At 37.0% G+C, this 24,021-nt stretch overlaps 1 protein-coding gene across 7 annotated transcripts in view; it reads left to right on the top strand.

The window, feature by feature from the left end:
* Positions 1-24,021, top strand: part of RUNX1T1 (RUNX1 partner transcriptional co-repressor 1) — a 137,045-nt gene that overhangs the window by 111,187 nt on the left and 1,837 nt on the right. For all 7 annotated transcript variants that reach the window (XM_082434182.1, XM_082434179.1, XM_082434185.1 and 4 more), the window contains 3 exons: positions 8,229-8,297; positions 13,371-13,561; positions 22,586-24,021. The exon at positions 22,586-24,021 is cut by the window's right edge and continues 1,837 nt beyond it. In XM_082434182.1, the coding sequence (XP_082290308.1) occupies positions 8,229-8,297; positions 13,371-13,561; positions 22,586-22,861 (536 nt within the window). In that variant the 3' untranslated portion in view covers positions 22,862-24,021. The remainder of the gene's footprint in view (positions 1-8,228; positions 8,298-13,370; positions 13,562-22,585) is intronic.

Below are 24,021 nucleotides of genomic sequence, written 5' to 3'. Positions count from 1 at the left end.
TTGTGTTGACCCCTGTTCTCTCATCTCATTTTTCTTATGTGTTTAGCCCCACACCTGCTACCTAGCTTAGGTTAGGGTACAGTCCATGCTGTAAAAACAAAACTAATTACCTGTGTGCAGATTAAGCTCGTGACTTTGGCCTCATTATCATCCATGGCTGATTATCAAATATTTAAAACTTAAAGTATATTATCTGGCTATTGATCACATTATCTTTTTTATTAAAATGATTCCTAGTCAATAAAGTTTCCTTTGCACTTAGGTTTGTCGATTCCTGCTAACCCCTGAATGCTGAATGTCTATTGCCATAATAAGTATTAAATAAAGGAAGATTCCAGGTCACATAATTTACCCAACAGACATTATTCTAAAGGATATTTTAAAGAAAAAAGTGTTATTTGTTAGCTTATGTTAAGGCAAGCAATGAAAATAGGTTTAAGATTAATTTGAACCAAATTAAACCAAACTGTTTAGAATAGAATAAGCATCTTGCTTTTTACTTCTGTATTGTGAACCAAAATTAGCTAATAATAATAATAAAGAGAATATTTGTAATCATCCAATCTAGGCAAAAATTGAGAGCCTTAAATTAAACAAAACTTTGGGAGTAAAAATATCCATTTTAGCTGGCTCTATTGAACAAATTCATCGAGTCAGTGCTTATTTGTTGAACCTGGCTTTCTGTGTGCCAGGCATCACGCTAGGCACTGTAATAAAGGAAAAATGTTTTTAATTCCTTCCTTTGAGGAACTTTTGAGCTAGTGGAAGAGATAGGCAAGGAGACAGCTAGTGGTCGTACCAGCAGGCCACTCAGTTCAGTCCCCTGCACTGACAGGATTAATATTATCTGCTGTCCATTGTAAAAGAAAAATTTCAGAAATGGATAGGATTTCAGACCTATGTGAGTTATATTCAGCACACTGAACATAGGACCGTTATCATATAATCGCCTATAGTCACGCATTCTAGTGATGCAAGTGTTCATCGTTCTCCGGGAAGCTAGGTTTAGTTTCCTTGTTATGTAATCAAAAGAATAAACTTGGTTTTAAAAACTCCTTAAGAGTACACAAATTACATTACTTTTAATGATGCTTAATGAATTCATATTTTTGGTAAAAGAGAGATCGCTTTGGTTTTAAGCTTTTATAGATTGTATTTTTCAAAGACTACAAGTAGTTCATTTCTTTGTTGGGACTCTGTTAAAACAGTCCTATTCTTTTTTTTTTTTTTTTAAATTTATTTATTTATTTATTTATTTTTAGCTGTGTTGGGTCTTCGTTTCTGTGCGAGGGCTTTCTCTAGTTGCGGCGAGTGGGGGCCACTCTTCATTGCGATGCGCAGGCCTCTCACTATCGTGACCTCTCTTGCGGAGCACAGGCTCCAGACACGCAGGCTCAGCAGCTGTGGTTCACGGGCCTAGTTGCTCTGTGGCATGTGGGATCTTCCCAGACCAGGGCTCGAACCCGTGTCCCCTGCATTAGCAGGCCGATTCTCAACCACTGCGCCACCAGGGAAGCCCAAAACAGTCCTATTCTTTAGGGACACAGAACCCTAGATTGCGTTTTAAAGAAACTTACCACAGCCATAGGGAGAACCTGTCAAGAGCCATACAGTATGCAAGTTTTAGCATCCAACAGTTATATTTCACTGGTGTCTTTTGCTAGTAGATTCCTGAAGTCTTCGAGTTCCATCCATCTTGTGAGCTGGGCTATGGCTATAAATAAGGCAGGTAGTTTGTAATCATGGGGCACAATCATTTACGTTAAGTGCTTTCTGAGGTTTTCTCTTAGGCTTTGGAGTCGAATGTATTAGTGTGTGTAATTAAAGGATTAAGGATATTGACTGATAAATTTATGGATATGGATTTATGGATATAGGCATATGGATATGCCTAAGAGCTCCATATCCTATGATTATTCTGCATGTGTTTCTTTTAGCTAGATTCTCTTAATTTTGAAGCTGCTGTCTGGTCTCAAATGAGACCTTCAGAATAATGTTATAGAAGATATCTTTAGTTCAAAATATTGCCCTAGTCACATTCCTATCTTAGAAACAATGACAACATTTAGTCATACACTCATTTTTAGCATTTTAAATTGTATTTGACTGTACAGAGAAAAATGTAACTTCCATGACTGTTGTGTTGTGTTTGTTCAACTCATTCCCATTCTTGCTTTTGAAATACATCCATAGTACTAAGTCAGTTTGAGGGATTGGTAAGATAACATGATTAATCTATTACTAATTGAATTTTGGGAGTTCCCCCCAGATATTAAGTAAAGACTATTTTAAATGAGTAGCCTCTTAAACAGTTTTAAAGTTGAGTACACACTAAGTCCATAATGTTATTTCTACTCTTTAAGTAAAAAACAGGTTGTTATCTTGAAGGACTTTTGAAATAATACACTTTTCCTTGAAATAATAGATTTTAATTATTTGTATTATTATTATAACTCACTTGCTTTCCAGGAAAAAACTCCAAATATCCAAGTCTTAAGAAAATTAGAAAACTATTTTTTTAAACAATTTTTAATTTTTTTAAAACAATTTAAAAACTAGTTTTTTAAACCTCAGAAAGAGGTTTTTGTTTTAAATGAAATGATACATCAACTTGATCTTCACAGAAGGCTTAGAGATTCGTAAGTTTGTTGATTTAATACTACCTCCTGCCTCAAGTAATTGGTAGAGAAATTAATATTTTAAAATTCCTTTGGCTGACAAGTTTTATCACTGTCACATGATTGAATTATAGAGTTTCTCATTACTGTCTCAGTGCTCAGGAAATCTAGCATGAAAGTTAAAGGCACAGGGTTTGAGCAGATGTCTGGATCTGAATCCCTGGTTCTTCTTACTAGTTTTGTGACCTTTGGCAAGTAACTCTCTGCCTCAGTTTCTTCATCTGTTAAGTGGGGATGGTAACAATACATATTTCATAGGTGTTTCTGCATTAAATGAGTTAATAGTTATACAGCATATGGAACAGTGCCTGACACATAGTAGATGTGATATAACTAATAGCTATTATTATGATTTCTAACGTGGAATCTCACAGTTTAGAGAGTAGCGAGCAGTACATAACATTAGTGTTATTGCTTGGCACACAAGTTTATGAAATTATAGTAGATTCTTAGGTATTTTTTCATTCCGAAAGTATTTCCAAGCAGTAATGTTTAGGTGGCTAATTTATTTAATAGGCACAGAAACAAGAAAAGGGGAATTCCGTCTTAAATACAGTAAATCTATTGTACCTTTGGGACCCTAATTCATAATACAGAGCTGTAGAAAAATAGTTTACTCCCATCCAAAGGAATATATTTTTCTACTTCTATACTATCAGATTATAAAAACCACAAACAAGTTATTCAGTGTATATCTGCATATAAAAGTTTAGATTTTATGTACTTGTATTGATTCCTTTTAAATTACATCATGGAATTCATTTCAAGACAATGCATCTGAGCTCCTAATGTAAAGTGCCTACTGTATTTTAAAGAGTCTACTGTATTTAGTATATTGGGTTAAAAAAGACGTGACTACTAGTTAAATATGTCCATCTTTGAAAAACAAGAATAGATGGTTGCCTCCTACAGCATTAGGTATTTTTATTGTTAAAGATGAAAATCCTAATGTAGTTCTTGGCTTCTAGGTTGGGTTGGGCTTCTGAACATAAAGTTGAGATTTCTGGATTTATTATCCTTTAAAACAAAAATAAGTAACATTTCTAAAGATGAACTCATTTAACCCTTCCTTTCTTTTGATGGTTTTTGTAATAGATATTATCATGATCACAGCCTCATTCTGCCCACTACAGGATGAAGGCCATAACATAGGTGCTGCCAAGCTTTGAGCATTGCTGTCCTGGGTCATATGAGGTCACATTGGTTCTCCAAAGGCCATCAGCTCATCCCTTCATGTATATTGATGGCGGCCCTTGCTGTATCTAGTATCCAATGGTCTCCATCTGTCGTAAGTGTAGTGCATCTTCCATCTCTTCCGTACATCATAGATTGCTTGTTCTGTCTTTTCACATTTCTTAAAACATTTCCCCCACTTCGACTTGGTCTCCTCATTTCATAGATATATCTTCTGGGGGCTCCCCTCCTCCTCTTCTTTCATCCCCAAGCAGTTTGCATCCCAAAGTAAGCTAAACTTACTTTATAAGGTCTTTTCTATAATTTTTCCATCTTTCAATAGTTACATATGTATACATTTCACATTTTAAACCATCTCGTACAGACTCTTCTGTTTTTGTTTCACCACTACATTTTAGAACAACCATCTATTTTACAGCAACTGATATTTTATAGGTGGTCAAGATTTAATGGTTAAAAATTAGCTTCTTCAGAATCTGAGCCTTAGAATGTTTTGCATAAGTTTGTCTAGATTCACCAATAATCTAAAATAAGAAAGTCTTAAGAGAGAAGTTGTCTCTTGTAATATTGATCAATTTCAGGATTTGTTTTGGTTTTTTAAACTCAATTTTGCATATGTGGACTCTGTTATTGCTGCTATTTAATCAGAAGAGAAAATATTAAATTAGTCATTCAGTTTCTGTAGCTATTAAAGTACTATTTGTCAGTGCATCAAAATAGTTTCTGAGCAGACCTCTACTGTCATCACTTCATCCTTTCTGTTGGTACACGGATGCTTAGCTAGGACACAGTAACTTAGAACTGGAGGGGATATTGTAAAATATGTATATATATATGTAAATAGGTGTGTATTATATAAAAAATTTATTTGCCTTTATATTCTGCAGCTATTTTGAGAAAAAAAAACTTTCTTTTATAAAGCAGGATAGGATTAAAAAACTTTTGCTGGATTGGAGTTGGTATTTCTATCAGGGTTCTAGGTCAGGTGGAGTTTGACTCTATGCAAATATGACAATGTGTCATTGAGAATTCTAGGGAAATGTAGCCAAGAAGGTGAAATACAGCACAACTTTCCCGTGTGGCATATGGATCCTCACGATCTGTACCGACTGTATAGCACACGGGAAGGTGGGTGCACAGTTGACTCCAGTACATTATCTATCTTTGAGCAAATTTGGGGGTTATTCATGAGGTTTGAATAAAATTTATAAAAAGTATCGTCTAAGAAGTTTGAGGACTTCCCATCAAGGATTCAGACAGTGAATTGCTAACTATAGACATAACTTCTCTCCCCAAGTGACATGTACTGAGGGAGTAAAAATTTACTGGTGTATATTACTTAATCCAAACCTCTTCAATGGTTTTGTTTTGTCTAAAGTTTTGTGCCCTTTGGATGTCAGTGCTGGGTGAAAAAAGAAAGTTTATGGTGCTCTTTTCACCTTAGTTTTTTTAAATAAGGAAATAAGTATACAGTCAGCCCTCCGTATCCGCAGGTTCCACACCCATGGATTCAACCTACCACACATCAAAAGTATTTGGGGAAAAAAATTCCAGAAAGTTCCAAAAAGCAAAACTTGAATTTGCCACGTGCTGGCAGCTATTTACATAGCATTTACATTGTGTTATAAATTATAAGTAATCTAGAGATGATTTAAAGTATAGGAAAGGATGTGTGTAGCAAACAAATTAGCATCCAAAGCAAATACAGTGCTTTTTTTTTTTAATTAAAGTGTAGTTGATTTACAGTGTTGTTAATTTCTGTGGTACAGCAGAGTGATTCAGTTATATATACATTCTTTTTAAAATTCTTTTCCATTATGGTTTATCACAGGTTATTGAATATAGTTCCCTGTGCTATACAGTAGGACCTTGTTGTTTATCCATTCTATATATAATAGTCTGCATCTGCTAACCCCAAGCTCCCAATCCATCCCTCCCCCACCCAACCTCCCCCTTGGCCACCACAAGTCTATTCTCTATGTCTGTGAGTCTGTTTCTGTTTCACTCCTGGGTATGTATCTGGATAAAACTGCAATTCAAAAAGATACATACACCTCTATGTTCAGAGCAGCGCTATTCACTATGCCATTTTATAGAAGGGACTTGAACATCCTCGGATCTTGGTCCCCTTCAGATACCAAAGGATGACTGTATATCCATTCTTACTGGGCAACCTGCTAAATAATAATGATGGGAGTAGCACAACATCTAATCAGAGTTTAGGATGTGCCATGCCAAGCATGTAGTAGGAAGTACCTCACTGAGTCCTCACAGCAGCAATCTCAAATGTGGTAGTATTGTCCCCACTTTACAGATGTGATGACTGAGACATGGAGAAACTAACTTGCCCAGTGTCACAGGGAGAGCAGGTGGCAAAGCCAAGATTCACCTTCTCTGGGCTTTAGAACTAACTCTTCTGCCTGTGCTGCCTAGGGCTGGTAATTAGTATTTGGATAACTTAACATCACTTTTCCTGTTCCCTATAATAATAATAGGCCATTAAAAAATAATTTTTATAAAGTTATAAAAATTTCCTTAACCCAATAAATGGAAAAAAAAATTTTTTTTTTGCTACTGTGGAGAAAACATTTTTTTTTCTGTTTGTCTTCAGACTTTACAAATCTATTCTTATCCAGTAAATTATTCTTAAGCCAAAGTCTTTTCTCCTAAAAATAAATGTCTAAAAGTTGTCTTAAGTAAATCTGTTTCACTGTGTCATGTGGCTAAATGTGAACTTGAATTTGACTGCACTTTCTTTATAATGATGTGAAAGGTAATCTTGACAAATCTAATTAGCCACGTGATATTTCTTTGAAGTCGTATATGCATCAAACGGTTTTATCAAGCTCTTTAGAAAATGAAAATTACTTAAATAAAGACATTTTGCTTTTCATTATTTACTGTATAGAAATGAATGTGTACATGAGAATGCATGGGTATTTCCAGTCAATTTGATTATCAAGTAGTCATAAAATTATAATGTAAACTTTTAAAAATAAACTTGTTATATTTGGAATAATTTTAGACTTAAGGAAACATTGCAAAGATAGTACAGAGAGTTTCCATATCCCCTTCACTAAGCTATAATAAGGTTTTGCTAATTCAGAGTAGTTGTGGAAATTTTATGTTCTGGCCAACTGATAATCTATGTACCCTCGAAGGATTCAAAATATTCAAATGTGTCTAAGGCATTCAAATATAAAATGATATATACTTAGCTAAATTGATTGTGCTTTTCTCATTCTGTAGCTCCATAAAATATAGAAAACTGGACTGAATTTCTTTTGATCTTCACCATACATTAGATAAAGTATTCTTTAAAAAGTCTGCTACTTAACATTTCTTATACATGTAGAGAAAACTTCAATTATTTGAAATTTATCATGGGTTGAAAGATTGCTATATTTATAAAAGTTAAAATGATTTTTTTTTCTTCCCCTCAAACTTCTAAATACATAGACTTTCATTTGAAAATCCAGTATGGAAGAAGTTTAGTGCATATTTTATCTCTGAAAGACTGTACACTTTACTTTCAAGCATATATAAAAACATATATAAAAGGTTTCATGTCATTTTCATGAACATGTTATTTTGGAGGTGAGCATTCCTACATCAGCTTTATTATGATCCGTTTTCTCAAACTTTTAAAATTTGGCCAGCATAAAAAGCACAGCATTTCACTTAAAGTGGAACTTCATTTTTTTTTTTTTTCCGGAAAGCATGTCATGTACTAGTTATATTTGGTCAACTGGCTATCTGTGAATCCATTCTAATGATTCTTTCTTGCTTCCATCCATGTCAAATCCATATGATCTAATTTTTGTGAGAATTTTTAATGCTCATCAAGATTTTTTAAATTTAATTAAGTGTTAGAGCTGGTTAGCCAGGGCGTCAGGCTCAATATTTATTGAAAGGTGGTAGAATCAGAGCTGTGTGAAAATTATGTTACCCTAACATTTGACTCTTTAACTACCAATTTGACTTTGAAAAAAAAAGAAAATTACCAAATACAGTTTATTTTCTTTAATAAAATAAAATATACCCATAGAAATTCCCATACTTAAGGAGTGTTGGGAACAGTGCTCCCAAATATCATATTGTATAATGAAATATTTAGAGTTGTTTTGGCTTTGAGCATACAAGGCATTTAGACCAATGACCTGTTTTCCTTGCGCTCTGATGACTGGTCTTGCTATTTTTGTTTATTTTTTAGAAGTGAAATGCCCAGCCTTTTAAAACTATGTTTTTGTAGAGAAGCCAAGATAGTGGGCATTGCTTGCTTCTACCCTGTGTAATGACATAACAGTGCTTATGGTGCTTTCCTCCTCTCTCCACCGATTTTTATCCTTTTCATAGATGCACATCGGGAATTCCTTCACAGGCCTGCTTCTGGATATGTGCCAGAGGAGATCTGGAAGAAAGCTGGTAAGAATTGTTTAAAAACACGAATTTAGTGTTCTGGCAGCTGTGTGCAGTTGTTAATGAAGTGACGTGAAGAATGACAAGAAGGGACTTTACTGCTAACAACAACAAAACAAACCCCCACACACAAAATTTAAAAATCCTGATGAATATTCTTAAACCAGGCCTGATTAGAACATGAAATAGTTTTTATTTTAGTAGCATTTGCTAGTGCTACTGTAATGAGAGTCTGATGATGCTTCTGTTATAAACCCCATTTTTCAGGGGCTATAATGGTTTCAGGCTGGAAGCCTGAGGTCTCAGATTGCATGCAATTTTTCCTTCATGAAAACAAAGTCTGGTGTTTTACTTCAGCCTTCTCTTCTAATTTTTTTTTTTAATTGGGGTATAATTGACACATATCTCCTGAATTCTTTTTAAAAGTATCACAGCAAATCTCGTTCACTTGCTGAGGCACTCAGAAATTTTATGGTTACAACCAGTTTTTAAAGTTGATCTTTTGTGCTAATTAATATTCAATGACCAGAACTAAATTAAGTTAAATGACAAAGTTGCTAAATTTCTATTTTTCCTTTCCATGTATACTATCTGATTTTCATTAAGGGATATTGTTCTACATTTTGAAGTAGATTTAAGTTTCTGATGACTCATAGACTTATTGGGCTTAAAGAAGTTCAGATCTGGGAGAATCTTGGTAGAACACCAGCACTATAAAAGTTGAGCCAAAACCTTATTTTTAAAAAGAAACCAACTCAGGAGATAAAGCACAAACCTGTTTCAAGAGTTAAAAATGACACTGCAAACACATAATGTGGCTTTGAGCTACTATAACTCCAACTGTTAAAATAGTTTGTCTGAGTTGAGAAACTGGAAAATGCTGTTTCTGCAGACAGTCAGACGAGTATAGGGCTGAGAACCCCAATCAAGGAGGAAAGGGTTTTTTCCCACAGAAGATTTCTATTTGGATTTTGATTTGACACAGCTCTGTCTGTAGTTTTGTGCAACTTGGTGACTCTGGTCCCTTGGCTCTTGTTCGAGTTTTGTGGTTGTTTTTTAAATTTTCTAAGAAATAACTCTTTTTGTAAGTGTGACAAGGAGTTTCAAAATCTGGTAGTATAGCAGCGTAGATTAAGAACCAGAGAAAGATCTCTTGCATGTCCAGTATACAAATCAGGTAGATCCATTCAGCCTAAAGGTTAAGGTTTATATATATGTATATGTATGTGTGTGTGTGTGTGTGTGTGTGTGTGTGTGTATATATATATATATATATATACTCATCTGTATAGTCTTACCAGATTTAGAGCATCGCCTCTAAGAAGATTTTCTACCAGGATAATAGTCATGGGATAGTCATAAGATGTTAAAATGTGCTGGGTGCCACCTACCTGGAGAAGGAATTGCTACATCTTTCTTCTGACTATTTTTCTTCCCCAATTTTAAGCTGTCAGTTCAATTTATTCCAATAATAGGTACAAAGAGTTGCCATTTTGGATAGCACAAGGATGACTTTTTATGTTGAGGGATAGAATCTCTGCATTTCCCTATTTATGTGTATTTAAGTTAAATCTTGATAGTTCATAAAGAAAAATTGACAGTGAAGTCTTGTGCAATCCAAATTCCTTCTGTGCTATTATCTACTCAACCCTTTGTTTGACTGCTGTGAAGTGAGAGCAGATTTTTCTGAATATACCACCTTTGTTGGAAAGTCAACTTGAATAGCTATGCACAAAGGAAATCCTACCATAAGTGGTAAGCAATTGGAAGCAGATTCAAAACTTCACTATGTACTTTCCACTTAATCAGTTTTTTTTTTTTTTAACTTGACATGTTGTAATCTATTGAGTCCACTATTATTTTTCTTCACTATCTGTTTTGTGGGTTTCTGAAACCAGTTCTGGGTGTACTTTGCATTGTGGGACTCTGAGAGGAGGGAAAGAGCAATACTTGTTCATGTGGTGTCCATGCATTCTCTAAGAAGGGTTAAACCTTATCAAACCATGTTTCAAATATTTTTAATATGTGCCTATCCATTTACATTAGGTCTTCAGTCTAAAATCTGACTTGGAAGTAGTGTCCATTAAATTCGTATTCTTATCACTATCTTAGGGATAGTGATATCCCTAATCTGCTGCATAAAAACAGTTTGGGAATAGTTTTCTATGGATAGATGCTAAATTTTAAGGAGTATATTGAATCTCTAAAGTATAGATGACAGTTTTACCTGGAAGTCTCAAGTAACTGCTTATAATATTTATCTTTATAGGCTTCTTAGAAAGCATTTCTAGTGTTCGAAGTGTCAAGGCATCCAACATGAGGAAAACACCAAAGGCAGAACGGGACATCTACACTCAGCCTGTTAAAATTTGAAAGCTTTTCCCCCCAAGAGTCTAAAATTGGCTGTGGGCAATTTTTTTTCCCTAGGAAAAAACCTATAAAGTGTGTCTTTGCAATGAAACTATTATACACTACCTTTGTGACAAAAGATAAGTAAATAAAATCAAGTTTAAAGCATTTGAAAGATATCAAAGGGGCAGAGCTCTAAAATTCAATGTACTATAACCCATGTATCTTCTTTTCAGAGAAAATTATAATTGCAAAAAGTATATCCTGTGCTTGAAAGTACATCATGTAATATTTTGCACCATTTTATTTTGAAATGATTTTGAACTTGCAGAAAAAGTTGCAAAAAATAGTATAAACAAATCCCATATACCTTTCTCCCAATTTTCCCTATTTCACCATATTTGCTTTGATGTCTTCTGTTTCTCTTCCTCTTTCCTTCCCTCTTTTTCTGTTGTGCGTTATATTTTTCACCTAAGTACTTCAGAGTAAGTTGCAGACATGATGTCCCTTTACCGTAAACATTTTAGTGTGTATTTCCTAAGAACAAGGACATTTTCTTATGTAACCACAGTACAGTTACCACAGTCAGGATATTAACATTCATACAACACAATTATTTAACCTACAGACCCTATTCAAAGTTTGCATGTAATCCTAATAATACAATATAATAATATAATGATATACATATTAAATACTTGGAGTCCTAACAAATGTCGAAGGCCATATCAGTTTTCCCCTAAAAGCAGTATTTTTAAAAGCAACCGCAAAGATAACAAAACACACTCTGAAGTTTAAAGGTCTTTATAAAATTGGAAAAAGTCTACCATAAATATAGTTTTTAAATTGTAACTATTTTCTTCAGTATATTTCTTTTTCAAACGATCAGTGAATGTTTGCAGTTGGTAATAAATATTCAAGCACCTTGCACATGTCCTACCAATTCTCTTTGCTGATCTGTATGTGCCTGTGGGATTAGAATAGGAATGCATAATTTAAATATAAATTGCCTGATCTGCATATACAATTAGTCAAGCTACAGCTTTGATCGTAAGCAAAAATTATTGTCCTGTATTACCACTTAGATAGAATTTTAATTCACCTTGAATATTCAAACCAAATTAGACCCTGACTGTATAGTTAGAAGGGTAGTGCTTCCCTGGTGCCCCAAGTCATTTATGATAGGATAATAAAGGCATCTTTTCACCTCCTGGTGAAGAAGGTGCTGCCAGCTCTGTGCAGTGCTCTGTTTTCAGATTTTAAATACATATCTTAAAGCAACCAACAAAGGCTTAACATATTTTAGTTAATATTTCCAGTCTGGATCTTTCCCTATAATTTAGTTTATAAAATCTAGCAGACAGTAATTACAAATGAATGAACAAACTTCAGAAATAATTCTGGGAAAATGGTGGAGGCTACAAAAGTCACCATGGTTAACTATTAGTGGAGGGCTTTTCATGATCCTCAAGTCATGAACTATGGATGTGTGAAATATAACTATAGAAATTTAAGGAACTATAGGAGTATTTGCATCTCTTAACATTTTTAATCTACAGTAAAACATTTTTATTAGGAATCTATGTTTTTAATTAAACAGAACATTTAATTAAGGTGCTTTTCAAGTGAGTGAAACAATTAAGTGCAAACACTTGAATGAAACATGTCATAATTAGTTTTAATAGAGTGTTAATTGGTAGTAGGTTTGCCAAGTTAATAATTACTGCTTATTAAATTTTCAATTAATCATTGTCATTTTGCTTTGAATAAAGATGAAAATTAGATAAACTAATTCAGGGGGAGGATATTTTCCCTTGTTAATTAGAACAGTTAATTTTTTAAAATGGAAATTACTTGTTTTAGTTGTCAATCTTATGTTGTACATTAGTCAAATCTTTGCACCCTTTCCACAGCCAAAAATAAAGAGCTAATTTGACACCTTGCAGGTTTGTAGTCAGGCCTGATTGTTTTGGCCTGCAGTACGATTCAATTATATTTGTCTAGTGCAACAGTTGGTTATGCAAGAGTGTTTATATTTGATTCAGTAGATGGACAACAGCTGAAAGTCTGGAAATGAGAAAATGATTTTTTTTAAAATCCCTATCATTTAGCCTATAGAGTCATATGTCCACATTACTCAGGAAATGACAAGAAAAAGAAAAGCTGGATCTTCTGTATATTTCATCTTCAATTTTCTTTAAAAGGTCTGCATTAATTGTTATGAGATACCTTTTCGTTATTGTGTTGTATCTTTTACTAGCAAAATAACTTTGCACTTACATATGTGTCTGTGTAAAATCTATTCCCTTCCTCTCTTTCCCTGAAAGCTTTACCCCTGTACTCCCTGTGTTCATATTAACCTATTGCATTGTGGCAAAACATCTTCATGTGTCTGAATTATCCAGGCAGGTTTTTTGTGGTTATTTTCGCCTTTTATCTACTTAGTCTGGTCTCAGAATCCTTTCTGGGGTACTAGTTTGGTAGAAAGGTTGTAGTGATGCTACAGTAGTTTAAAAGATATTCCCAGGAGTGTAAATTAAAGGAAAAAATCTCACCCTTTGCTCTCTTAAAATGAATTTCCAAAATGTGGTTCTTTAGACAGCCGGAAGAACTGCCCAGTAATTGGGATGAAAGTCATGCGTGTTGTCTAGCATTCTGTGTAACAGCAATCAGTAGGCCAGGTCCCGCGCTAACTGTTCTCTTGTCCGGTCCGGCCCGCCTGGCACGCAGAGGAGGCGGTCAACGAGGTGAAGCGGCAGGCGATGACCGAGCTGCAGAAGGCCGTGTCCGAGGCCGAGCGGAAGGCGCATGATATGATCACCTCGGAGCGCGCCAAGATGGAGCGCACGGTGGCCGAGGCCAAGCGGCAGGCGGCGGAGGACGCTCTCGCTGTCATCAACCAGCAGGAAGATTCGAGCGAGGTGAGGCGCCGATGGAAGACTCCCTGGGGAGCCGCTTCCGTTAATGAGGGCGGGCCTTTTCGACTTCAGGAGATCACAAGTAAAGGCGGATATTGGAGTTGAGACAAACGAATCTTTGGAGGGGAAAATGAGAGTAATTCGGAGAGGCTTGGCACTTGTGGAGTTGACCAAGAGCTGATCAAATTTTGTTTTTATTAAAGGCCTAAAAGAACAACTGCCAAAAAAGGTTTTTAATATATTTGGTGGGTAACAGATTAAAGTGAAATTCTTAGAAATTCCTAGCACTATTTAGATTCAGAACTCTGTTGTGTGTGTGTGTTTTAGCATATGTGTGTGGTTTCCTTCTAACAGCTGGGATTTAGGAGAGAGACCCTGTGTAAGCTGTGTAGTCTGAAGACATTGCAGGCCAGGGATCAAAGTCACTTCCTTAACTATTGGTTCTGAAGTCCAATGCTAAACCAATGCTTGCATCAATTAAACATCTCTAAGAGAGCTTCTGCACAGTCTGTTTTTGCACATTATTTGTAATAACCATTATGATGGTCATTTCATAGCATCACATCACTGCCAGAGGTAATATTATTTAGTGTTATTACAGTATATTTAAAACACATACACACATAGCCTAAATGGCGGAAGGATCTGGGAAGTAACTAAAACACAGTGTCTAACAGAATGCCTTTTCAACAGACTAAAGTCAGAGCAACATGGTAACGCTCTGCATTAATTAACACAGCACCACAATCCCCAACCCAAAGGACCCTTAGATAAGGATTACAGTTAGCTAGTCACACCATGCTGAACTAGCAACAGCATAAGCTGATAAATCAATGGTCCCTAAAACACATATCTACAATTTGTGAAGGAGAGTAAGAATTTAATTTGTACCAGACTTGTCTGTAGATGAAAGACCCTGTGGGAATTATTCGATACCCAGAGTTTCTATTTAATGTGTAGCAGATGAATAACAAGGGGACAAAAGCAATTGATTTTCAACATTTGAAAGTTTCTCGGGAAAAGAGGGACAAAGGGAAGTGTATCTACCCTTTAACTGCAGACTTTTCCATTGTTGAATTAAACTAGACATAAATTCAATTTTACTGGCATCTTATGGCTAAGATATTTAAAGACTTTGTTTTGTGTTTTTTGAAAGAAAACACAAATTTTATTAGCATCTTTTGGACAGAATTAGTCCTGCTCTATTCAAGTTAGTAATACTGTGAGGCACAGTTGTTGCCATCATTAAAACATTATCACTTTCATATGAACGTTTTAGGGCTGTTATACATGTTAAGAGTCTTTTATAGGTCACTGAATTCTAAAGATAAATATTTTGGAGAAATTGAGAATTAAGTCTTTATATTTGGCTAATAATGCTGTATTTCTTTAGTATCTATAAGCTGTGTACCTTTATTTCTAATATTTATCCAGAAAAATATATGAGCTTGACACTGGTATTGAGCATTATAAAAATATGGTGTATCAAGCAGTAACTAGAAATAGTAGATAGGATGAAATAACCTAGATATGAGTGATCTTCTAAAGTAACTGTTTTCTTTCTTTCTTTTTGGGTATCTTGAGAAACTGATCTTTAATAGCACTACCCTTGTCTTCGGTGACATTTCTCAAGGATTTTAAAGTAGACTGTGCTAGGAGGAAAGGTTTGGGAGCCAGAGAGCCACATTTAATTCCTGGCTCCATCTCTTATAATTCTGTGATTTCAAGAAAACCACTAAACCTCTAAAAGCTTTGGTCTTATCATCTCGTACGGTGGCTAGAACCTTGAGATGTAATCATTTTATCATGTTGCAGGTGAGGAAGCTCACATGGCTAGTCATGCAGCTAGGGGTTGGCAGGATCCACGCTGGAGCTCTCAGCATGCTGTCAGTCCTCACATTGTTCCAGAACAATGAAATAAGCATCATGAAGGTCATTTTTGGATACAGATTTTAAAACTGTACCCTATGGACATTTTTTTAAAAATCAGGTTTGCAACCTGCCCAGGGCAGTTTGTTATTTGATACATATTACTCTAAATTATATCCATTTATTTATTTATTCTGTCAATAGCAAATTATTCTATGTCGGGGATAGCACTAGGCACTGAAGATACAGTGGTTCCTACCTTCTTGTTCACTATAATTCATTAGAAGAGTCAAATCACTAAATTATGAGTCTTAGTAGAGTTTAGTGCAAAGGCTTCTGGGAAAAAATTTTGTTTCATCTGATACTTAAGGATAATCAGGAGCTGTTCAGCAGCCACCTTCCACCCACCTCCCACCCCACCCCCACATTGCCTCATCACTGCTTTTTTGGGCCATGTGCACGTCATCGCCTTCGTGCAGGGAAGATGGGAAGGCAAGCTTTGCTAGGCTTTGAAAACAGGATGACTATGTAGCCGATGAGTGTTTTGGAAGGATCACTCAGGCTGCAGTGTGGAGAGAGATGAGAGGAAATGAAAAGGAGGAACCGATCTGTTTCAGGAGACAGATGAGGAAGAAGATGGTTGGATGAAGATGGTTGGCAGTGGTCCTGGGGGTGGAGAAAATTGAACCCGTGAGATAAAATGGGCAGGATTTGATGATTGGTCAGCTGACAAGGAAGGCAGAGAGTTGTGGTTTTTCAGTAGACATGCAGATTTTGGGGTGTACACATCAGGTGATCTTCCTTAAGCATTAAACCTTTAAAAACTTACTGACTTTGATCTGCCCAGCGGTTTTTTTGTGAAAGGCAACCTTTCTTCATTTTTTTTTTGTGCATAAACAACAAAAGTTAAAACATTTTCAACTAGACAGACAGATTTCCTCTGTAGATTGGAAAGGGCACATAGAGCACAAAGGCCTAAATAGTTTATGCTGTCTAATGTGAAAACCAGGAGAGTGCATGTTGATCCTCAGCCCAGGTGCCTGCCTCTCAGGCCACTTCTTTAGTAGCCGCATGGCAGTACACTCGACTCCTTCAGGGTATTCCCATCCAGTTCTCTAATTTCACTTTGGTTTACAGACTAATAATCATTATTACTAACCGTTAGAATGACACTGGACTGCTTAGGCAGACACAAGCAAATGACATTTTCTGTACTTTCTCTTTTAACGTGTATTACATATTTCATCAAGAATGTAATGCTAGCATTAGCATAAATCAAAAGAAAGGAAATTCAGTGAATCTGGCCATCTTCAACCGTTTTATTTTTTTCTATATTCATTTCTGGTTCCTATCTGTAAACATATAGAGTCTTTTTTTCCAATGAATATTGTTAGATTTGGACTATTTCAAAAGGAACTTGCCACAGCTTTTCTTTGAGATCCGTAACTTGTTTTGGCTTAGGGGATCAAAGCACATGGCTGGAATTGAGCCTCGAACAGAGAGCAAATAATTGTGCTGTTCCAATAGTTAGTTTCGAGTTTAAGCCACTAAAGTGATATTTTCCCCCAGATTGAAACAGTCTTTATTCATTATTCCTAGATAGGTGCAGAAGTGCACACGCTTATATTGGGTGGTTTTGTGGCACTTAAGCAGAAACACTGACTGAACCTTTAAACTTTGTTTCCAGAACCTGCTGAGCCCTAATAGTGTGAACAGGTCACTCTGAGAGGTTCATCTTCATTACCCCCTCTAGAATTAATAGAGCCATCCCCAGTGGCTCCTGTGCAGTGTGGCCCAGACTCTGGGGATGGACTAAGTGGACTCAGTAGGAGGTAGTCACCACACAGTTATTACACACAGTCTCCCAGCATGGCTCCCATTAAAGCCTCACAATCTGATTGACCTATCGATCCCCAGAAGAATTTGGAGCTCTCACAGTATGAGCTGATTCTATGTTACCTAAGATTTTTGCTTATTTGTTTCATTTATTAAAAGGCCAGCTGTCTGAATCCATAGATGTTCATGGTATGGTGTATTGGATGGTCTGTTGGGCCTGGAATGATATGGAGTGGTTCACCTCTTGGAACTTTGGTTTTCTCATCTATAAAACTGGGATAATGTTTATGACTCACTCTGCAAGGTGGTTGAGAGGTACAAATAAGATGAGTAGAAGTATTTTATAAACAAGTCACCTTACAAAGAGCAGTGTGAGTATGTAAGAGAGAGAGAAAAAATAAAAACAAGAAGCTATTCTAACAGGAAGGGCAGGGAAGGAATAGTAACCGTGAGATTGGAAAGGAAGGGAGACCATGGGGGAAGCAGGGTCTGTAGGGTTTGGCACTGAGAGGTTTCAGGGGAGTTTCCAATGAGATGACAAAGTCGTTGGCCTGAGCGTTGCCAGTGACTGAAAAGGACCACACCATGAGTCAGGTTTAGGGATTACTGACTTAGGTGGCAGAGGAGCATCCTGGTGGCGCTACAGAACAGGCAATTGAAAATAAGAGACAGCAGCTCAGGAAGGAAATGAAGGCTGGAGGAAGGTTTGAGAGTCATTTTCTTACAGCTAATGGTTTAAGACCATGACTGCCAAGGGAGAGTGTAGGAAGGAAAGGATATTTCTTTTCTTTATGCCAACTTCCCTCCTTGACAGGTATTTAGGGGAAAATGAAAAACTAGAAGAGGAAGAGGTTATAGTGTAAGAAACAGAATTTTATTATCTTGAAACCAAAGTTAGAGGGACTTTCAATAAGGGAAGTTTTTTTTTAAAAAGGAGGAATGGGGAAAAGGTCAGTAGTGGTAAATCTTTGGAAGGTCTGAGGGCAGCGAGGAAGGAGAAAAAGTAACTGGCCACTAATGACGTATAAGTGGAAGTAAGCTCATGTTCTGTCTGTGTAGCTGTCAATGCCTATCAAGGGAGGCACAGGGCCGCGAGCTTTCTAATTGTAAAGGTTGTGCCATGCAAAGATGGTTAGTAGTCTCATTTGCTTTCAGCCAGTGCCAAGAGGAGGAGGTGGTGTTAGTTCCTGCCGTTTATTCAGGACCCACCGAACATCAGGACACTTTAGTTAGCACTGACATAATCCTGAATAACCCTATCGTTATGATTCCTACTTTATAGGTACTGTCACTGTACGAGGTTAAGTAACTTGCCTGTAGTTCTGAAGCTGCTAAGTGATATAGCTGGAAGTGAAAAACCCAGAAAGGGTGACTGAAGCCACTCAAAATTGGAAGCCATTTCCATTACACACCATGATACCTTGTCTTTGGTGTTCCAACTTCCTGGTCCAACCTCTGTCTATTTTCAGGGTCGAAGTGCCCTCCTAACCTTATTCCTGCCAAAACAGGCTATAAGAAAGATGTGAAATGGGCAAAGCGTGGCATTTTGGAAAGAGTATTTGGTTTGCAGTGCAAAGACCTGAGTGAATCAAACCTTGCCTATGTAATTTCATATCTAGGCAAATCATTTACTATAAAGGTTATTTACATTTTGGGAATTTTAATTATAATCGTTCTACTTTATTCATTGAACATCACTTGCATGCAAGGGTTTTTCTGGAGAATTATAGGTGTGTGAGACCTGGAGAAACTTTTTAGGAGAAAATGTTTTGTTTCTGGTAAAAGGAATTTCCAACAGTAAGAACCAGAAAGGATATTATTTTGCTGGTAGGACAGAAAGACCATTCTCTCTGTATCTAAAAGAACAAAATGAAGGAAATAATTTTGTTCTTAGGGACAAAAGAGAATTGCTGATATGAAACAAGTATCAACAATCTTTGACATGCAGCTTTGGCACCAAAAGCTTCAACTCATCATTTCCATTTCCCTGTGTAGTACCAGTACATTTAGAAAAGGGAGGGTTGTGTTCTGCCTCCTATTTTTCATCTGAGTCCTAGCCTAATTTTGGCCAATTGCTGATTCCCATAATAGGGAGGAAAACATTCCTTATGCTGAAAAGGAAATAATATTATCACACATAAAGGGAAACTATAAAGTGCCATGGGCTTTGGGAATGAAATTTGCTATGAAATGGTATTCTCGAGACTTCTGTACTATTTTGGTAATTCAGTCAACAGCATCATTGCTTAGAGGACTGAAAGGGAAGCTCTGTTATATGAAATATGAATGAATGAATGAATGAAAGAAATAAGCAACTATCAGGTAATACTAGCCTGAATATGAAAAGCACAAATTGAAAAATGTAAAATTAGATTAAGCCATTGACCACCTTAATCCCTGCCCTACAGATACACCCCTGGGTTTCATACACAATTTGCAGTTTCCACCTTTGTGAATGGCAGAAAGCTTAGAAACTTAAAATGACTAAAATTGGAGTACTCATAAGATTCTGCACATTGCACAGTTCCCAGAAGTGATGGTTGAGAGGCCGGGTGCCAGTGGTCAGGCATCAGTCTTACAGGTATGGATTAGTTAACAGGAAATTTGGTAGAGCCACCCAGGAGAAATTAATAGAGATTGCTGTGTCTGTCTTCTAATGAACTTTTAAAAAGGAATATGCACTTTGGGGATTTCCATTGGTTGAACACTTGAGCTAAAGTTCCCTATACATTCATGGCAATGCAATGTCAACAGCAATAAAAGTATGCAGGTTTTTTCCCACCAGCTCATTTGAATTGCTCTTTGTTGCATCTTCCTAAAGTCAAAGGTTGTTTTTGTCTCAGTGGTGGGTGGTAAATGAATGGGATTGAACAATTTCGGAGTGGGACTGGAGGTAAAACTAGCCAGAGCCCTTGAATCCTGGGTCAGAATCCAGAGATGCTAGGCAAAAAGGCTCCATTCCCAGCAGCTTTATAATCCAAAACATCTGTTTCTATATTTGGCACAATTCCACTTTTTTATTTGTAAAATTGTTCCCATCTTTGAAAACACTTTAAAAAATAAAGAAGTCCCCATTCTGTCTTCTCTTTCCATTCCCCAACACATGCATTTGTAATTACCTGGTTTAGTCTGTGTGTTTAATCAACTTAAATTGAGAAGGTTGCCTACATCTGATTTCAATCTGAAGGAGCCATTGAGAACTGGGCAGTTACTGCCTTGTGTCTGCCAAGATGTGCCTCTGCCAGAAAGCGGATAGGACTCACACCAGGGTATTTCCTAAAGAAGCCACTTAACTCAGATTAGATGTTTAATTTCCTTAAAATATTGTTTTGGATCTGGGTCTGTGTTCTCTAATTGGGATTTTCTGATGTAATTTAGGAATTTCACTTATTTCTGAGTTTGTTCCAGGATCCAGCTGGCATTATTCTAAATGCCTAAAGCTCAAGGAAGTAAACTTCCCTGAGTGATGAGTGTCGTACCTCGCTGCTCTGGAGGATGGGCCATGCCCATGTTTGTTCAGGCTTTTGTGGAACCATTGTCTGTGCAGTAAGATTGAATTAATTTTGAGAAAGAAGGGCTTCTAATTTTGGTAATGAAGCCTCTGATCAGAGGTACCTATTTTTTGAGATATTTTCCTGGCTAAATTAAATGGAAGTAGGAAAAAAAATTACTTTGTTCTGGTACTATTAATTTTAATTCCATTTTTATTTATGATATTAACATATAAATCAAGCTTCTAGATTTCTTCAGCTATGTTCACTTAAAACACCTTCCATTGGCCAGAGTTTGAGATCCTAAAGTTTTAATATTTTTTCCCTTCATTGGGCCATAATTTCTGAATGGTAAAGAAATACGAACATAGGGCTGAGCTCTTTCTAAAAGTTTTAAGCTGTAGTTCTTGAGTTTTTAGGCTTCCAGCACTTGAAAGACTCTAGGAGCTCCTTTAGTTTTTAGCCAAATTAGAATGAGTGCTAAAAATTGCTTTGCATATTTTGCACAGTGGTAAAGCCATACACAGACCAGGGTGAGGAGCTGACATTCCACTGGGGCATTTTTAATAGGCTTATGAGCCCACCTTAAGCCACACAACCAACATGCTGAAAGCAAAATAATTGCAGGGAACATAGTGGGGAGATTTTTAATATCCATATATATCAGGGCTTTAAAAAATGTATTTTAATTGTGACACAGCTACATACTGTCAGCTGGTTGGGGTTACCAGATTACAGTCGGAAGTTTGTTTTGCAAGAAAATAAAACCAAGGAAGATACAGGATAAAAGGATTAATGGTAAAAGCTAAGATCACTTGCTATAACATTTCACAATGGGGGTGGTCTTGCCAAAGGAAGCACAAACGTTTCGAGTTGGCTTCCTGAGGTTCCCCCTCCTCCTGGAAGGGTTCTTAGGGCACTGTCATTGTTAATCTCCTCCCTGACACTCCCTCATTCCCCAGGATCTGTCCCACTTAGGGGCTCTTCCACCTCTAGTATGTCTGTCCCCAGATTCACAATGTGTTTTATCTCAGAGGCAGCCTCATTTCTGCTTTTCTCACTTCTTGGAAAGCACCAGTGGAGATTGGCAGTAGGCTTGCTAGGGTCCTAAAACTTCACAAATGTTTACTGAGCACCTAATATATATATCAGGCACTGTTGTGGGTGCTTAGAATATATCAGAGAAAAAACAAACCAAGGATCCAATCTCCAGGGAGCTGAAGTAAAAGGGATTGTTTTGAGACTTTCCTACCATTTGGTTGTCAGGTACAGTGAATAACTGATTGCAGTGGGAAGAATTAAACACATGCCCTACTTTTTCTGGTCTGTGGTAGAGCAGAGGATAGAATCCTCTGTCTAGTCCATTATATTCCTTTGAATCTACTAGAGCATCCTCATAGTCCCTTTGTGATTCCTGTTAGTGTCTAGAAGGAAGAAGCTTCTGCCAGGAGTGCTGTCTTTGAGTCTTTCCATGGTGGTAGTAGTATTAGAAAGGAAAAAATTTAGATGTAGCAGTTGTTAGTATGGGTGAACAGAGAATTTAGATGTGAAGATAACTAAACCTAAAGGGAAGGGGTTTTATAGTAAAAACGGAAAAGAGCTTCAACCAGTTTGTTTAGATGTCATAATAGTTTTTGGCAGAAAAGTCTGGGCAGTTACACCAAAACCTGCATCTTCAGGGTGTTTAGTGTGTGTACACATACACACCTGGATTTTTCATTCTTACAGTTCTTAAAAATAAGGGGGTAGTGCTGCCTAGCATATTTCCTTAGACTTTAGCCTGGTCAATGTAATAATTTGGGATTTCACTTTCTTCTGCCTTCTCCAATAGAGTTGCTGGAATTGTGGCCGTAAAGCGAGTGAAACCTGCAGCGGCTGTAACACAGCCCGATACTGTGGCTCGTTTTGCCAGCACAAAGACTGGGAGAAGCACCACCACATCTGTGGACAGACCCTGCAAGCCCAGCAGCAGGGGGATACGCCTGCTGTCAGCTCCTCCGTCACGCCTAACAGCGGGGCTGGGAGCCCGATGGACACACCACCAGCAGCCACCCCGAGGTCGACCACCCCGGGGACCCCTTCCACCATAGAGACAACCCCTCGCTAGATGTGCACTCAGAACTGTCAGAGGAAAGACAACACAACCAACGTGAAACCAATTCCTCATCCTCAGATGCTCAAAGTTGTTTTTTGTTTGTTTGTTTATAGATGAACTATCCTGGTTCAGTACTTCAGCAAGAGAGAACCTAACTGTATCTTGAGGCGATAGTAAAACAGAGGGCCAGTAACGGGTCGTAATGACTTACTGTGGATAACAAAGATTTCTTTTCCTTAGAGAACTGAAAAGAGAGCAGAAAATATAACAAGAAATGATAGATTTGACCTCCTCCTTGTTATTTTCCAGTAGCTGGGATTTTAAACTAGATGACCTCATTAACCGATGCTTTACCAAACAGCAAACCAAGAGATTGCTAATTGCTGTTGAAAGCAAAAATGCTAACATTAAAAGTCACAATGTTCTTTATATACAGTAATGGAAAAAAAGAGGAAAACCCTCAAGGGCATGAGCATTGGCTACAGCAGTAGACATTTTAACAAGAAGATGAATGGCGTCCGTGGGTTGCTAACTGAACTTTGAAGACCCGCCACAAAACGCACAGATGTGTAGCATATTGGAAGGAGACACAGATGTTCGGTTTTTTTCCTGTTTCTGAAAAGAAATAATATCCAGGTCAACAGAAGGAAAAATGAAAGATGATTTGCAGTGGGATATGTGAATACAGCAGCAAGAAAAAAATGCCATAACACAGAAGGCTCCTTTATATATATATACACACACACACAGAAGTAAGAGACTCAGCCTGCAGTTATTAGCATCCTGGCAGCTTTGACACCAGCCAGCTGCCCTAAACAGCCCTCAACGTTTCTTCACTTTTGCAAGGTTCCACAGAGCAAGACATTGGGTCTATTCCAGCTCATTCATTTTATATTGAAAAATAATTTTTAAAAAATGATGGCTTCAGCTCCAGCCCCTTTCTAAATTTTTTCAACCCCACCCTGTTTGGATTTTTAATTAAAAACTAGTAGTTCTCTTGGTGTTAAAACACTTCTGTCCTGTGAGGTTTCCCAATGGTGTTTTTCTTGTAAACGTGCTGGACGACTGTGAAGACGCGTTGTAGTTTAACCACGTGCCCACATTTAGTCTCTTTATTCCTAGTTGGTGAGAAACCTGTATCTTTCTATGCTGCTTTTATATCTGTATGTATT

Source organism: Balaenoptera physalus (assembly GCF_965194825.1).
Source record: "Balaenoptera physalus genome assembly, chromosome: 17".
NCBI lineage: Eukaryota > Metazoa > Chordata > Mammalia > Artiodactyla > Balaenopteridae > Balaenoptera > Balaenoptera physalus.
Note: the sequence above shows the minus strand (reverse complement) of the source record. Positions and strands in the feature narration are given on the sequence as shown.